The 17,500-nt window shown below is 42.9% G+C and overlaps 2 protein-coding genes and 1 pseudogene across 8 annotated transcripts in view; all 3 read right to left on the minus strand.

Annotated features, from left to right (window-relative positions):
* The window catches only part of LOC137975585 (BRCA1-associated protein-like), a 125,507-nt gene that overhangs the window by 3,683 nt on the left and 104,324 nt on the right, over window positions 1-17,500 (minus strand). For 5 of the 7 annotated variants that reach the window (XR_011117602.1, XM_068822702.1, XM_068822700.1 and 2 more), the window contains 8 exons: window positions 10,411-10,478; window positions 10,213-10,283; window positions 9,285-9,355; window positions 8,235-8,324; window positions 7,532-7,645; window positions 2,691-2,786; window positions 1,999-2,091; window positions 573-623 (listed from right to left, as the gene is read on the minus strand). Coding sequence is in view for 6 of the 7 variants with exons in the window: in XM_068822702.1 (XP_068678803.1) it covers window positions 573-623; window positions 1,999-2,091; window positions 2,691-2,786; window positions 7,532-7,645; window positions 8,235-8,324; window positions 9,285-9,355; window positions 10,213-10,283; window positions 10,411-10,478 (654 nt within the window). In the remaining variant the exon portion in view is untranslated. The remainder of the gene's footprint in view (window positions 1-572; window positions 624-1,998; window positions 2,092-2,690; window positions 2,787-7,531; window positions 7,646-8,234; window positions 8,325-9,284; window positions 9,356-10,212; window positions 10,284-10,410; window positions 10,479-17,500) is intronic. The other 2 variants (XM_068822701.1, XM_068822704.1) reach the window with 2 other exon arrangements.
* Window positions 12,428-13,609, minus strand: LOC137975267 (uncharacterized; annotated as a pseudogene).
* LOC137975268 (uncharacterized) lies at window positions 14,122-16,547 on the minus strand. Its single transcript, XM_068822356.1, has 4 exons — window positions 15,756-16,547; window positions 15,298-15,456; window positions 14,576-14,743; window positions 14,122-14,184 (listed from the first exon to the last, which is right to left on the minus strand). The coding sequence occupies exons 1-4, from the start codon at window positions 16,545-16,547 to the stop codon at window positions 14,122-14,124; spliced, it is 1,182 nt and encodes a 393-aa protein (XP_068678457.1).

The following is a 17,500-nucleotide window of genomic DNA, read 5'->3' on the forward strand; positions in this document are numbered from 1 at the left end:
TATGGCTGAAAATTGTGTTCAACGGCGGTGCGAAACATGTTTCAGGAGGCACTGCACCGTGTAACATGGTCGGTTTCGTGAAACTTCCGTTGCGAGACAAATTTCACGAAAAGTAGAACCGCTTTCTAATTCAGCAACCGCAGGCAGACAACCCTAAGGATGCGAGAGCGCGTGACGTCAAGTTAGTAGGGAGCTTTAGCAACGACAACGGCGACGGCAACGAGAACGTCACAAATTTGCATATTCAGTGGGCAAAAACAATAGCTTTTTGCACGCCCTGCACGTGCGTTTTTCATTTTTGTCCATTTGTTTGCCGTAGTCAGCAAAGCAACAACGTGAAATAATTGAGTTTGAAGTGTTATGGAGAACGTTAGCACTTGGAGACAAATTTTCCTTCCTTTAAGTGCCGCTAATACCGGTTTCATTCCTGAGGGACTGCGACACTTTTGTCAGATTAAAAAGCTTGGAACAGTTGCGAAGTGATCGCAAGAACGTGAGTCTATGTTTTTACAAGACGTTCTCGTTGCCGTTCCCGTCGTTTTTGCTAAAGCTCCCTAATAACAGTTCCCAACCTCTTGTTCGTCTTTTAGCTCACTCTCAAGTTTTGCAACTTTGTCAACAACCTGAATAACACAAAAGGGATCAGGTAACGAAAAGCCACGATCCTATAAACTTAAAGAAGTACGGTACCATTTATTTAAAGTGCACATGACTCGAAATCTCACCACCAGTTTTTATTTCATATCCTTAAAATTCAGGCTTTGCTTGATAGGATTTCGTTATTAGAATCTTCTCACAAATGTCCGAATTTAGCCGTTTAGAATCTTCCCACAAATGTCCGAAGTGAGCCGTCCCAGAAGGGATGTTGTGGATTAAAATCGACCTTCGATGTTTTTTTTTTGCGTATTTAATGATTTTTTTTTCCACTCGTCCCGGCAAGTTGGTCTGCGACGACTTTGCATCGAAAAGTCGTTGCGGAAAGTACCAGTTTTTCAAAAGGAAATTGGGTTTGCAGAGCGCCGTTTACTGTAAAGGACTTCCACTAGGAAAAGTGGAAACACCAGCAATTAAGTCATTCAAAACTGGCGCTGAAATATGAAATTCATCCCATAATAGTATTTTCTGCAGGCTGGAAGTCGTGTTACACCGCTTACCTAAATACGTAGAGCACAACTTTGAGAACGAGTACAAGTTGTACTTGTCCTCGTACTCGCACTCGTTTCCGATGCTAACATTAGGAACCTTTAGATCGGAGGACGACTACGAGTAGGGAGATAAATCGGAGAACGAGTACGAGTTTTCCGTTAGGAGAACGCGCACTTAGTACGGACTAGTACTCGTAGTCTTCTTCGTCCTCCGATTCAATTTTAGTAAAAATCACTATTCTCTACTATTAGCATGTCTCAAGGCAATTCGGGTTAACATGTGTTGGAGAGGGTTCTCTTCTAAACAAAGGACGAGTGTCCGGCTAAAGCCGTTCAGGTTAAAACTTTCGATGGTAGAAGCTTTCCTTCCAGGTTCAGTTTTCTGTTCCAGCTGATATTTGGCACTTCTTATTTTTGGGGGCGGTAAAGGGTAATTTTTAGCAGGGTTGGTTTTTTTTTTTCCCGTCAAATGTGAAAAAGTCACTCTTTTCAAGAAATGAGAATTCAGAAGTAAAGCGCAGTTTTTGTGACAGACCGTGTTGAGTGAAGGAAACGTCATTATGGACATCCATGGAAATTAGTGGAACACAGAAAAAGAAAAACAAGGCTATGCTATGTGATGTTATTGGGAAGACGTAAGTAATCGTTCATTGTTCTTGTGAAACGTGAAGTCGATGAAATGTGTTTCAACCGTTCAGTTAATGTTCCTCCTAAAACTTGATCCATTTACAGGCGCAAACCGTCAGATTTTTTCTCTTCAGCACCAATAAGTACCCCCTGATACGCCGAATGGGACCACTTGGAGTAGTTTCCCGTAGGCAATGTGGAGACCCTAGTACTGGCTATCTCATACCTGTTTGCACTTTTTCTCTATTTTTTTCTTCTCTTTCTCTAATTTCTTATATTCCTCCAGTGTTTTCTGCGACTGCTCCTCCATGGAACTCACCTGTTGGTGAATAATAGTTACAATGAAAGGGGCAACTACATTAGTGATCAGAAACGAACAATTCCTCCGGCGATGGAAGAGAGGAAAGGGCTGGCACAGTGGAGACAGCTCGCACAATCTAGCGACGAGTTCCGCTTTCGATTGCCATAATAGGGTAAAGCACTTGGTCTGGGCTTCTTATTTTTATCATTTCAGTGTAAAAAGAAGAAATTATACAACATTCCCACGTCTGCTGCGCATGCTGCGCATGCTACGCCTACCGCGTAGCTCGGTTCTCCAGCCTGGGAATATCACTCCCTTTCTTGCATGTTTTCGAACACAGGCCGAGGTAACTGCTCTGGGAAACAGCATATGAAAGAACTGTATATCTGTTTCGTTTCCTCTGGTGCACAGGCAATCGCCTGTTGGGTCTCCAGGTGCCGCATAACATCTGCAAGTTGCTCTTGAAGATCAGCCACTTCCTGTGTCAAAATAGCAATCTCTTGTGAAGCTAACTACGAAACTGAGTCCAAAACATTCGTTGCTGCAGTTCAATCGTTAATAATTTGCTTGATGCATTTTCTACTGTCTCACGATTCCCAAGTTTAGGCAAAACTAACCTGTTTTTTCGTCGCTTCTAGTGATTGTATCTTATCTTCGCTTTGTTTCAACTGTTCTTGAAATAGCTTTTGATTTTCCTGTAAAGACTTGTTCAGCTGAAAAATGAAACAGTCACCTAAAAAATTATAGTCACTCTTACAGGAACGTGTGCAAAATATATTTGGCGTCATCAGAGTCAGGCAAACTCCTTTTGGCTCCAAGCGGCGAATCGAAGAAGCTTTGTTTATACACAGTGATAGTTTATGCTTGCAGCTTGAGGTCGTGTAGAGAAAGTAACAAATCAAACATAGCGGCATTTACAAATCCAACTGAGAGAAGGCAATCAGTTAGTAGAGGAGGAATGGAACCCTGAAAATCTCGAGGTAACCTAAGCTGATGATCAGAAAAAGGACCTGTATGTAACAATTTGAAAGGGACAAATATGAAATAACTGCTTAAATTGTTTCATTTCTTCTGTGAGGTTTTCCGCCGCTTTAGCGAAGTGCTTCTCTATAAGTTAAACAACACTGATCAGCTTGGGGTACCTGTGGAGCATCTTCGTGTCAATCCAGCTCCTCCGATTAAAAAAAGGGGTAGGTACTCGGTGTCTCTTTTTCTATTGTTACAAATTTTTTTAAACAAGGTATAAAACGTTCAGTAATTATACAATTACCCTAACCTCACCCCTAATCGTGAAGGTTTTACCGCGTTTAGATAATTTTATGCAATAGATAACCACTAAATGACAAAATACACCACGTATCTTCCAAAAAGGGACAACCTAAGCCGCTGTTACACGTTGAAACTTATAGCTGAAAATTGTGTTCAACGGCGGTGCGAAACAAGTTTCAGAAGGCACTGCACCGTGTAACATGGTCGGTTTCGTGAAACTTCCGTTGCGAGACAAATTTCACGAAAAGTAGAACCGCTTTCTAATTCAGCAACCGCAGGCAGACAACCCTACGAGAGCGCGTGACGTCACGTTAGTACTAGGGAGCTTTAGCAACGACAACGGCGACGTCGACGAGAACGTCACAAATTTGCATATTCAGTGGGCAAAAACAATAGCTTTACACGCCCTGTACGTGCGTTTTTCATTTTTGTCCATTTCTTTGCCGTCGTCAGCAAAGCAACAACGTGAAATAACCAAGTTTGAAGTGTTATGGAGAACGTTAGCGCTTGGAGACAAATTTTCCTTTTTCTCCCCTAAATTAAGTGCCGCTAATACCGGTTTCATTCCTGAGGGACTGCCACACTTTTGTCATATTGGAAAGCCTGGAACAGTTGCGAAGTGATCGCAAGAACGTGAGTTTATGTTTTTACAAGACGTTCTCGTTGCCGTTCCCGTCGTCTTTGCTAAAGCTCCCTATTTTGAGACAATTGTAACGGCCGATTAAACTAATCGAGGAAAATGTTCCACAACTACTTCAAATCGCGATGTTTCTTTTCGAAAACTCACTTTACGGACAGCCAGATAAATAAAGTTCACTCACCTACTATTTTTTGCGTTGTCCTGAGTGATTTGGTGGGTTTAAATAGACAAGCTTGTCTATTTATATTGTATGTGGCGACGTGTGAGATCTAAAGAGAAAATCGAAGCGTCCCAAAAACCCATCAAATCACTCAGGACAACGCACGAAATAGTAGTTGAGTGAACTTTATTTGTCTGGCTGTCCATAAAATGAGTTTTCTAAAAGAAACATCGCGATTTGAAGTTGTTATGGAACATTTTCCTCGATTAGTTTAATCGGCCGTTACAATTGTCTCAAAATAGGGAGCTTTATCAAAGACGACGGGAACGGCAACGAGAACGTCTTGTAAAATCGCAACTGTTCTAGGCTTTTTAATATGACAAAAGTGTGGCAGTCCCTCAGGAAAGAAACATCGCGATTTGAAGTTTTTATGGAACATTTTCCTCGATTGGTTGAATCGGTCGTTACAACTTCTCAAAATAACGTGACGTCATGCGCTCTCGCATCCCCATAGGGTTGTCTGCCTGTGCATGAACGGTCACAGCAATCGCAGCGGTGATAAAAACAGTAGTTTCACCGTGTAACACCACTTCGTGAAACTGGTCTCGCTCGGTCTTGTTACGCTATGCTGCGTAAACCAATCAGAAACCGGCAAAGGCCATGTAAACAACATTTTGAGACCAGTTTCATCGCTCCCGAAGTAGTTTCGACCTTTTATGTTACACGGCGCAACGCTTGCTGAAACTTCTTTTGCAGCACTGTTGCACATAACTTTCGGCTAAAAGTTTCAACCCGTAAGAGCGGCTTCAGGTTAAAAATAACAGTTCCCAACCTCTTGTTCGTCTTTTAGCTCACTCTCAAGTTTTGCAACTTTGCCAACAACATGAATAACACAAAAGGGATCAGGTAACGAAAAGCCACGATCCTATAAACTTAAAGAAGTACGGTACCATTTATTTAAAGTGCACATGACTCGAAATCTCACCACCAGTTTTAATTTCATATCCTTAAAATTCAGGCTTTGCTTGATAGGATTTCGTTATTAGAATCTTCTCACAAATGTCCGAGTTTAGCCGTTTAGAATCTTCTCACAAATGTCCGAATTTAGCCGTTTAGTATCTTCCCACAAATGTTCGAAGTGAGCCGTCCCAGAAGGGATGTTGTGGATTAAAATCGACCTTCGATGTTTTTGTTTTGCGTATTTAATGGTTTTTTTTTTCCACTCGTCCCGGCAAGTTGGTCTGCGACGACTTTGCATCGAAAAGTCGTTGCGGAAAGTACCAGTTTTTCAAAAGGAAATTGGGTTTGCAGAGCGCCGTTTACTGTAAAGGACTTCCACTAGGAAAAGTGGAAACACCAGCAATTAAGTCATTCAAAACTGGCGCTGAAATATGAAATTCATCCCATAATAGTATTTTCTGCAGGCTGGAAGTCGTGTTACACCGCTTACCTAAATACGTAGAGCACAACTTTGAGAACGAGTACAAGTTGTACTTGTCCTCGTACTCGCACTCGTTTCCGATGCTAACATTAGGAACCTTTAGATCGGAGGACGACTACGAGTAGGGAGATAAATCGGAGAACGAGTACGAGTACGAGTTTTCCGTTACGAGAACGCACTTAGTACGGACTAGTACTCGTAGTCTTCTTCGTCCTCCGATCCAATTTTAGTAAAAATCACTATTCTCTACTATTAGCATGTCTCAAGGCAATTCGGGTTAACATGTGCTATCCAATTGATCGCCCCCCCCCCCCCCCCCAGTCTCTCAGTCAGTGGAAACTTCAACGAGTTTGTTCGTAAAACAAACAAAGGACGAGTGTCCGGCTAAAGCCCTCAAATGACTCGTACCGTTCAGGTTAAACCTTTCAATGGTAGAAGCTTTCCTTCCAGGTTCAGTTTTCTGTTCCAGCTGATATTTGGCACTTCTTATTTTTGGGGGCGGTAAAGGGTAATTTTTAGCAGGGTTGGTATTTTATTTCCCGTCAAATGTGAAAAAGTCACTCTTTTCAAGAAATGAGAATTCAGAAGTAAAGCGCAGTTTTTGTTAAAGACCGTGTTGAGTGAAGAAAACGTCATTATGGACATCCATGGAAATTAGTGGAACACAAAAAGAGAAAAACAAGGCTATGCTATGTGATGTTATTGGGAAGACGTAAGTAATCGTTCATTGTTCTTGTGAAACGTGAAGTCGATGAAATGTGTTTCAACGCAGAAAAGCATAACGAAAAAGGCATAACGCAAAATAGTCATAACGCAGAGGCATAACGCCAAGGCTATTGGAAGAATGGAGACTATCTGTGTACCCCGTAAATAATTTCAGCTCTAAAAAAAAACGTCAGTCGATTGCTCAAGGGAAAGGACATATAATCGCTATCGAACTTTTTTTTCCTGTTTAAGTTATGCCTCTGCATTATGGCTCTGCGTTATTCCTCATTTCGTTATGCTTTTTGCGCTATGGCTATTTGCTTTATGCGTCTTTGCGTGATGCCTATTTGCGTTATGCCTATTCGCGTTATGACTATTTGCGATATGCCTTTTTGCATTATGACTCTTTGCGTTATTCCTCTTTACGTTATGACTATTTGCGTTATGCCTTTTTGCATTATGCCTTTTTGCGATATGGCTGTTTGCGTTATGACTTTTAGCGTTATGCCTCTTTCCGTGATGGCCATTTGCAGAATCGGCTTGTTGCCATTCAGCTTTGGATTGATGCATTTATGATTTGGACGATTTTACTTCAAATACTCATCATTGAATTTTGTCATAGATATACCTCCATACTCAGTCAGTGAAAGCTTCAAGGAGTTTGTTCGTAAAACAAACAGAGGACGAGTGTCCGGCGAAAGCCCTCAGTAACTCGTACCGTTCACCTTGAACCTTTCGATGGCAAAGGCTTTTCTTGCGGCTTCAGTTTCCTGTTCCAACTGAAATTTGTCCTTTCTTATTTTAGAGGGCGGTAAAGGGCATTCTTTAGCACAGTTCGTAATATATTTCCCGTGAAATGTGAAAAAGTCACTTTTTTCAAGAAACGAGAATTGAGAAGTAGAACGCAGTTTTTGTTAAAGACCTTGTTGAGCGAAGGAAATGTCATTATCGACATCCATGGAGATTAGTGGAACACAAAAAAAGAAAAACAAGGCTGTGTTATGTAATGTTATTGGGAAGACGTAAGTAATCGTTCATTGTTCATGTGAAACGTGAAGGCGATGAAATGTATTTCAACCATTCAGTTAATGTTCCCCTAAAACTTGATCTATTTACACGCGCAAATTGTCAGTCAGTTTTTCTCTCTACAACACCAATAAGTACCCTCTGATACGCCGAATGGGACCACTTGGATAAGTTTGCAGTAAGCAACATGGAGACCCTAGTTCTTGCTACCTCATACCTGGTCGTAGTTTTTCTGTATATTTTTGTTCTCTTTCTCAGCTTCTGCAAGTTTCAATTCTAACTTCTTATATTCCTCCAGTGTTTTCTGCGACTGCTTCTCCATGGAACTCACCTGTTGGTGAATAATAGTTACAATGAAAGGGGCAACTACATTAGTGATCAGAAACGAACAATTCCTCCGGCGATGGAAGAGAGGGAAGGGCTGGCACAGTGGTGACAGCTCGCACAATCTAGCGACGAGTTCCGCTTTCGATTGCCATAATAGGGTAAAGCACTTGGTCTGGGCTTCTTATTTTTATCATTTCAGTGTAAAAAGAAGAAATGAAGTAATTATACAACATTCCCACGTCTGCTGCGCCTGCTACGCCTACCGCGTAGCTCGGTTCTCCAGCCAGGGAATATCACTCCCTTTCTTCCATGTTTTCGAACACAGGCCGAGGTACTCGCAGAATGGCCATCCCTTAGCATTCGAAATTTGAAATCCAACGTATTTCGTGTCTGATTGCCTTATCTTGTCAACCGATCCAGAGATTTTGAAGTGTTTGCAAGCGTATATCCGCTGCATCTAACGTATTAGATGGATTGCGTCGGTCTCTTGATTTTATTCTTACAAAAAAGAGGATTTAAGAAATATAACTCTATGCCCACTTCATGTGGGAAGGCTTACTTAAACAAGCACTTATGAACATTTTAGGACTTACCTGTTCAGCAGAATCTTTTTCAATTTGTGTTATTTTTTCTTGGAAATAATGTCGCTGGTTTTCAAGTTGACTTGTTAGGAGATAAGTGTACTGGTAAAGAACAAACGAAAAGGCAAAGACATGTTATTAAAAATCAGACGAAAACCCGGTGTTAATAAATAAACCATCCACGAAACAAACAAAGCGTTAATGAATCCATTTTCTCTTCGTCCATAACCTGCAGTGATGACAAGTTCCGAGGGTTAGTTCAAAGGATTTGAAGTTTTGAGCACAAACAAACGCGCTTCCACTCGTATCCGAATATTTTTGAAAACCGAGACTTTTCTCTCCGTTTTCAAAAGAAATACGTGTCCACACGTAGCGTATTGAAATCGTATTCATCCGTCCACACGAAAACGCTAAAACGATGCGAATACGACAGTTTCCTTTCAAAACATGCGCAAAGCTAGCAATATATGCGCCCGCACGCAGCAATTCGGCGCCAATTTTCGCTTGGTGTTGATCAGTGTTCATGTTCAGTGTTGTTTACATCTTCTGACATGTCGAAATCAGCGAAAAAATGCAGTAAATCTACAAAAAATTAACCTTCTGTCTCATCCTTTTACAGCCCTTACCGCATTGCCGTAGCTCACACGGAAAAAAAACTTTCTATGTCCAATCGCTTTCTTCAATACTCAGCTTGAAGATTTAAAAACGTAAAATGCAACTGCATGCAATCTATTAAACTTGAAAGAAGCCCAAGAGGTAAAGACAAAACGTGTCTAGAATCCGTTATCTTCATTTCCGAAGACCGGGGATGACTGGACTCGAGCGATGACATCATCGTATCCGAAAACCTCCGTTTTCGTCCGTCCACACATATACGGAAAGTCTGCGTTTTCAAAAGTCTCCACCGTTTTCGGAGACCAAATACACTGTTTACGAGTGGACGGAAGGCAAAATCGGAGAATCTGCATCTAATAGCTTGTCCCTGTAATTGGCTACTACTGTTGCAGTCCTGCAACATTTTCTTTCGGGTTCAAACGATCCCCACCACTGATTATTTCATACCTCTTGTCCTAAGCCGTATTCCACAAGTTTGCCGTCGGTCTTTTTCTGGATCAGACGATGAACAAAGTTGTCTTTGAATAAAGAAGGATGCTTAATTTACTAACTTTGATTGCAGTATTTTGCAAAAACGGCACTGTGCTTGTATAAATGAAGAGACACCTCCCGGGTAAACTGCGTAACGGCCCATTTCACGAGATTTAATTACGAGGAAAGTGACTAGCGCGTACTCAGAAAAATAACCCCGCAATTGCTTTTGATAAGACTAGAGTCAAACCTACGACCTTTCTATTGACGTCACTGTTGACATTTATTTCTTTGGCAAACGACTCTGCTTATCGAAGGCAAAGGGGCTAGGAGGCTTTTTGGCTCAATAATCAGTGAGACATTGGCCATCAAAGGGTGATAAATTACCTGGAGGCAAATTAGCGCCAGTGAACACATAAATGATTTGTGAAATATCAAAATTTTAAAACAGAATTCCTCAAATATCGTCCATATAACTTACCCCAGTTTTCTCAGATTTCAGTGACAGGTAATTATGTGATTCACTTTCAAAAGTCAGTGCTGGTTTCTTGGTTGATCTATGAGACTTCACGACGTGAATGCACTTACCCTAATGAGGCAAACTTGCAAACGGTACACTCGCATATAACAAGTTCGGATGCTCTATCCCTGAGCTACACGATATTCGAGCGAGAAAACTTGTCTACCTTGCCTAAGTTGCGCTGACGGACTTTCTGCATACTGCCATGACGGGGAATTCTCGCAATGCTTGTGGAGGAGACAGTAAAGTTTTGGCCCCGGTTAATGTTTATCAATAATGACTTCGACATACCTCATTAACAAGGCCGAAAATTAACCAAAAAGAGTTTCCTTCGTTTGTTATTCATTCCTATCAAATTTCCAAGAAAAAGCTAAGGTACTGTACCTCCAGAGTAATCCCACACTCTTTGGGTTCCCAACTCTAGCGAATAGGTGTGTTGCGTCTCTTGGAAATGTCTGAAATTACAGAATAGCCAACATTTTGTGCAAAGCTCGTAGTGAAATCCAAGGCATTGGAAAAAACGTTTGCAGGAACATAAACGCCGATTTGTTTCCAAAGAACATCAAGACTGTTATTATGAACCTTTTGGCGTGAGACGGAAGTTCTCTACTGCATCCGATGTGGCCACAAATAAGACACATCCATAGACTCTGTGGAAAAATAGTAAAAAATTAACGATCAGTAATTAAATAGAGCCCAGCTCAGTTTGTTCACTGGCCAAGGAACAAGCGACCGATATCGGCCTCAACTGGGCAGAGGTCAGAAGTCTTGACAATTCAGAGTTTGGGTGCCTGCGTAAATGTAATTACCCAGAAGTTATCATACTAAACGAGCGAGAAAAAAAGTGGGGATTACTCATTTTTCCTGCTGGTTCTCTCGCTGCGGTCTTTTGCCGCTCCTGCACAGCTCCAACCTAGTTCCCAAGGCCTCTCGCCTTCCTCGCTCCCACTGGGGTGGGAAAAGGAAAGTTGTTACATCTCAGCCAATAATAAAGCTAGACGCTCCATGAGCGTACACTGGGTTACCTGTGGTAGGTGTTACTCAAAAACAGAAGGGACGCGGATGGGTGGTATTGAACTGCAGCATTCCAGTCAATTTTTTCAAGTCGGGGGTCATTAAGACCATTTAAGGGGTCACCCAGAAGTCGTGCCAGCAGAGGCCCGCGCACCGGTGGCTCAGTTGGTTGAGCATCTGGCTTTCATGTGGGAGGTCGTGAGTTCGACTCCGGCCGGACCAACAATTAGGGTCTTAAAATAACTGAGGAGAAAGTGCTGCCTTTGTAATTACATCTGCAAATGGTTAAGACTTTCAATTATTCTCGGATAAGGACTATAAACCGTGGCCCCCGTCTCACAACCCTTCAATGTTCACAAACCAGTGGGACGTAAAAGAACCCACACACTATTCGTAAAGTGTAGGGTATGTAGCTCCCGGTGTTGTGGTCAGGACTCATGTCATTCATTCATGTGCTGAGTGAGATCGCTAATGGACTGATAGAGGCTGCCAGCGGCGCCTGTATATGCTGATGTCCGATCTCACCCATAGATCCCTTGCTTGTAAAGCGCACTTGAATATGTCAATACAAAATGCGCTATATAAATTCATTACGATTACCATTACCATTACCCTTTGGCTCACACGTTCATACGACGAAACAGATATTTTTCTCAGGTTAAAAACCTGGCTACCAGCCTATTAATAATTTGTCAGAAAGAAAAAATCCCTGTCATCGTTTAAAAAAATTAGCAGGCATTGCGTACGTGTGGTAGTGCAGTATGTACAAAATCATACACTTCACTGAGGACTGTATTCGGTCTTTATTTCGTTCCGGTTCTTCTCTTGTTATACAAAAACGCTTCACGATCTGAGTGAACTACAATTTCGTTCTTCTTCACTCTAGACTCACAACAACCGTACACTTTTCTCTCTCTTTTGTCACGTTTCATTTTACACGTCAATCAATGTCACATTACTGAAATAACATTCATTCTGCGGCCACAACATGAAGCGCAGCCATATTACGCGCGTGATTTGCATTGCGTGACCCTAAATACGCGTTCCGACACTCCCCCCACCCTTGACTCAAAAGGAGTCAAGGACTCAACCGTGAAGGTTAGTCTTGCTCAGGGTCGTCTTCCACGCAGCATCAAGCGCGGCAGCTCGATGAGGAATGTTGTGTCTTGTGTTTTCAGAGGCTCTCCTCTGCACTGACGCCTTCCAGTGACCCTGCATTAACTCCTGACGGGAATAACTTTTGCACAGGTCTGCTAATGTAAACTGGTTTGCCTCTTGTGATCACTCTCACATTCGCTCCCCTTACTTCCTTATCTTTCCCCACAATAAGACTTTCAATGACTCCTACCTTCCAGTTCCCCCTCTTCGTACCTTCCTGGTGCACTGTAACCACATCTCCCACCTTAGGCAACTTCCCGTTCTCAGAGCATTGCATATCACGGCTCTCTCTTAGACCCGTCAAATATTCCCGCTGTCATCTCTTCCAGAAGTGTTGCAGCTTCAGATTCAAATACTTACATCTCCTTGTACAAAAGCTCTCGCTCTCGTCCTCCTCTTCAGTTATTTCCGCCAATGACATAAGTCATCATCCATAGATGAAGTGTGTAGGAGTCAAGACTTCACCTTCCGGACTGCTGTCGTCATATGTCATCGGTCTGGAGTTGAGAGTTCCTTCCACTTCCACAAGAACTGTTAACAACTCATCATATGTTAGTCTGGCATTACCGAGAACCTTGTGGAGGCCCCCTTTGACGCTCTTCACCATTCTCTCAAAAAACCCACCCCCCCCCCCCCCCCCCACGGGGCTCTCTTCAAGTTGAAACGCCAATCAATTCGTTTGTTCTCCAGTTCCGCTCTCACTTCGGGGTGACGGTAAAGCATCTGAAGTTTTCTCTCTGTCCCTTTAAAGGTCTTGGCGTTGTCCGATACAATCAATGTGGGCGTTCCCCTCCTGGCCGTAAACTTCCTCAAACAATGCAGGAAGGCCGTTGCCGAGAGATTATCCACTAGGTCCAGATGCAAAGCCCTTGTCACACAGCACGAGAATAGTGCTATGTAAGCTTTTCTCATCTACTTTCCTCTATTCTACCCTAACCTTCGAGAAAGGCGGAGCTGGTCTCACTCTAAACTCTGGTAAGCTAGAAACTGCTGGCTGTGAAAACGACGTCCCTTCTAATTTCTTACACACAACGTACCGATTGAGCAATTTCTTTACTTCTTGTCTATCTTTTGGTACCCAGAATCTCGATCGCACTTCGGCTAGCGTGCTTCCCACTCCGTTATGCATAACTTTCTCATGGCACTGTTGTATCTGCAGCCACGTGAAGCGGTGTTCCTTGGCCAAAATTATCGGTTCCTTTGCATCCAGTGGCAGATCAGAATATTCCAAGCGTCCCTTGCATCTCAGTATACCATAGTCATCTTCTATCAGTCCAAATTTACTGACAATCTGGTTGAAATTGTTGTCCTTTCTGTGCGACCTTAATGCAATCACCTTCAGCTTCCGTCAATTCTTGCACTGTTAGAGCTTCCTTCTTTCTTTTCTCCTATTCTTCTTAACATTAAAGCAAAACCGTTTAACCCACACAGTCACTCTGAACAGTGTTCTCCCAGAACTGTACCTGTCAATCTCAACAACTTTGTCTAAACCGAGGGATGTGTCAACTTGCACTGTCATCACTCTGGCCTTACGTTCTTCTTCGCTGCTCTCATTCGTGGGTTGGATGGATTTGATTGCCGGCCAGCTGGTTTTCCCTGTACTAGCCATCCTGGACCATGCAACCATATCTCACTCTGCGTCAGCTCTACCGCATTCACTCCCCTCGAACCAACGTCAGCTGGATTTTGCTGTCCTCCAATCTCCCTTTTCACTCAACCTTAAGATCTCATTGACCCGATGCCGTACGAACTCCTTCCATTCTCCTCGGTTCATTATCCAGAACAACGCCGTCATGCTATCCAGCCACAATCGAGACCGTTTGACACCAGACTGTTGAGACAATGCCTTCTCTACTGTACTCATAAGTTTCGCCAGCATGAGAGCGGACATGAGCTCTAGCCTTGGTATCGACAACTCCTTTAAAGGGGCGACTCTAGTCTTCGAGGTCAATATTCTTGCGTATCTTCCAGAACTGGTTGTGTACGCTAGGTAAATCACTGCACAGAAAGCGTTCTTACTGGTAACTGCAAATCCACGAAGTGAGCATTCTACAGCCTCTTCGCGTACGTGATTCCAAAGACATCGCTTAATCGTGACCTTTTGGCAATCAGTGAGTCTCTTCATCCAATTTTCAACCCCTTTAATTTCTTGATTTCATCGGCAAGTGGGTCTTCCAAGTCAATCTTAAAACGACACATATCTTGAAAAACAATCTTAGCAGTTACTGTAATTGGGCTCACAATTCTAAGAGGGTCAAAGATCCCTGCCAACAGCCCGAACGTGTAAGTTTTGACGCGGAACAGCCCCTAGCACGGTTTGCAACTTCAGCCAAGTTAAACGTAATTACGTCTGCATCATAATCTCACTCTAATCGCAAGCAATCCCGATCCTCCTCATCAACGTCTATATTCAAAAACACGTTCTCGATGTCCCGACCAGGAAAATTCTGTTTTCTCTAAATCGCACCAATATGTCATAAAGAAGGGGGTTCAGCGAAGGTCCAACATGTAAACAGTCGTCTAATGACGTACCCATCTTACCTTCTTTCGACGACGCGTCATGCACAATTCTGACCTTCGTGGTTGTTGACTCTGTGCGAGTCACGGCTTGGTGCGGCAAGTAGTGGACGTTCGAGGCTCTTTCTAGTTCAACCACCTTCTCGATTATCCCGGCTTCCAGTTGATCTTTGATGATGGCCGCATGCGCAACAAGAACTTCCGGTTCCCTTCCTAGTCTTGCAATCTGCGTTTTCAAACGGTGCAAACTTGTGGCGTAGTTATTGGGAAGTTCTGGATGTCCCTCCTTCCAAGGCAACCTAACAGAATACCTTTTACCTGTGAAGGAAACACTACTTTCAAAGGCCTCATGCACTTCATCTTTGTTCTCCGTAATACCTAAGGTTTCCAAATCCCATAGCTTATGGACGTCACGTTCTAAATTTACGCTTTCGTCGGGTGGGCATCCAATCAAATTAACTTCAATGTGCACGGAATCAACTTCACTCTGACAACACCCACCCTAATTCTGTTTCTATAGCGACAGGTTTATCAGGTCTACCCCTAATGATGCACCGGTTTCTGGAAGCTCCACAAGTAATCCGCGCCTATCAGTACATCTATACACATTTTTTCTCTTCCTACGCTTACGTCCAAGAACCATAAACCCTTGAAATGGGGGTAGTCATGTTTTGCAATTTCCACATGGCTGTTTTGGATTGTTGATATTCGGGAACTACATAGGCTCCTACGTTAATAACTTTCTGACCCCCCCCCCCCCCCCCACCCCAACGCACATACCTCCATGTGCACGACATCTCTCAACTGCATATCTCCTGAAGTTTGTCCAAAGGCACTAATTCCAAGCCACTCTCTTCTAATAACGCTGAGCTGCGCATACTGAGCTACTCTGACAGTCACAAAGGAACGATGACTGCCGGCATCGAACAAAACTCTAACCTTTCACGGTTGTCCCTTGCCGCGAATAGCAGCGCACGCTGTTTACAAGGCTACACGCCCTCCCGTAACCACATGCAAGCTACTGGGACTAGCGCTAATGAAATTCGCAGCTGGCCTAGCTTCAGTCGCACAATTTACTGGCTCACTAGGGTTGTTACACAAGAGATGTGGTGATTTTGACCACATCTATTACACAACGAAAGGGTAGTACAATCTTTCACTCGAAGTCCCTTTTTTAAACACTTAAAAAACCTTCCGAACTTACATAGAATTTCCTTACGGTTGTTTACGTTAACTACCTTGGTACAGTACTCATGGGTGTGCTTGCCCAGACATAACGCACAGTTCTCCACTTCCTGTCTTGTGTACAGCGTAGTACTTCCTCCTGCTGCTCTCATTCGATGCTCTTTGGCACGAAAAACACTGTGTCTCGGATCTTGAGATTCCGCGTTCGCGGATACTGCATGGTCATGGTTCTCTCTAAGTACTAATTGCTTTGAAAATGCCTCGAGCATTTCCTCCACGTCCCAGCTCAAGAAATCTGTTCTCCTTGTAATAGTCAGTCTGAAGACTTCGGGCAGTTTGTTTAGTACAGCAGATACAACTACTGCAGAGTAGGTGCTTTCATCCACGCCAAGAGCTTTAAGGCCTCGGAAATGCGATTCGCACCCATCATATAGTTTTCTCAAACGAGTCGTATCCTCATCATGAAACACTTTCGGCAAATTGAGGAGGTCCTTCACATGGGCCCTCTTAATGGCAGTTTCTTTGCCATATCGTTTCTTTAAGACCTCTACAGCTGCTGGGTAATTCGCTGAAGTCAAAGAAAACCCCGTGATTGTCGATCTCACCGGTTCAACTAGTAAACTCCGAAGGTATGTAAACTTGTCTACCGCTACAAGGCTTTTATTGTTGACTATCGCGCTTTCGAACGCATCCCAAAATTCCTGCCACTCTTGTAATTTTCCAACAAATTTCTTGACTTCCAGTTTAGGCAGTTTCGCTGTTGTTCCAGATGGCTGTGGACCATGTGGTGATTGTGTGAGCGGAGCGTGAACTCCTGTGTAAACATTCTGCCCTTCGGTTATCATCTGCTGCTGTTGAGAAGAGGGCGCGGTGGGGACAGTAGCTTCAGTGCATTTTCCATTTTGTCAACGATGGTGTTCAACTCAGTTCGCACCAAATCACTCGTGCCGATCTCTGATTCAATGCGCTTTTCTATATCTTCATAATTACAGCTCGCCACGTCACGTTTCATGTTACACGTCAATCAAAAACATTCATTCTGCAGTCACAACATGAAGCGCAGCCAGATTACGAGCGTAATTTGTATTGCATGACCCTAAATACCCGTTCCAACAAGGTAACACAGCGCTTTATTCCATATTGCCGGTTTTCCCTGTCACACCATCATCAAAACCATTCAATAAATAAAGTCAAGAATCAAAGAGATAAAAGAAGATGAATATTCAAACAGTCTCGCAAAGGTTCAGGTCTCTGAGATGTTTCGTGTGAGATAAATTCGAAGAAACGTTTTACTCAAATTTATAAAGCTTTGTATGGAGACACCATGTCTGGGTGCCTCTCAGGGGCATCGAGTTTTGCTATAAAAAGCCAGTAGTCGTCTTCTGAGGGCTCATAAACATCTATATGAGTGCTTATTCTCACACAAGGACTGATCAAATTAAAAAATCTCAGATCTCAAATCTTTTTTAACCTATGTGATAGTATTCTCGACCGCAATTTTAATATTGAGTCACGCAAAAGCTTAGAAATTCAACCTTGTTTTATCACAAGACGAAAAACCCTATCAAACTGAAAATTTGTGAAAAGATAAGTCTTCAGCTGTTCTAATAACTAACTAAACTAGAATCTGAAAAGGATTGATAATTCCTTACTTTTTTGTTTTGATGACGTCAAGTGAAAGCCAAAAATTGTCAAACTAGACCCTCCGTGAGGGTACACTTGTTTTGCCTGTGGTACGTGCAGCATTCCAGGCAATTTTTTCAAGTTGGGGGGTCATTAAGACCATTTAAGGGGTCAC

The sequence above is a fragment of the Montipora foliosa genome, chromosome 11 (genome assembly GCF_036669935.1).
Source record: "Montipora foliosa isolate CH-2021 chromosome 11, ASM3666993v2, whole genome shotgun sequence".
Taxonomy (NCBI): domain Eukaryota; kingdom Metazoa; phylum Cnidaria; class Anthozoa; order Scleractinia; family Acroporidae; genus Montipora; species Montipora foliosa.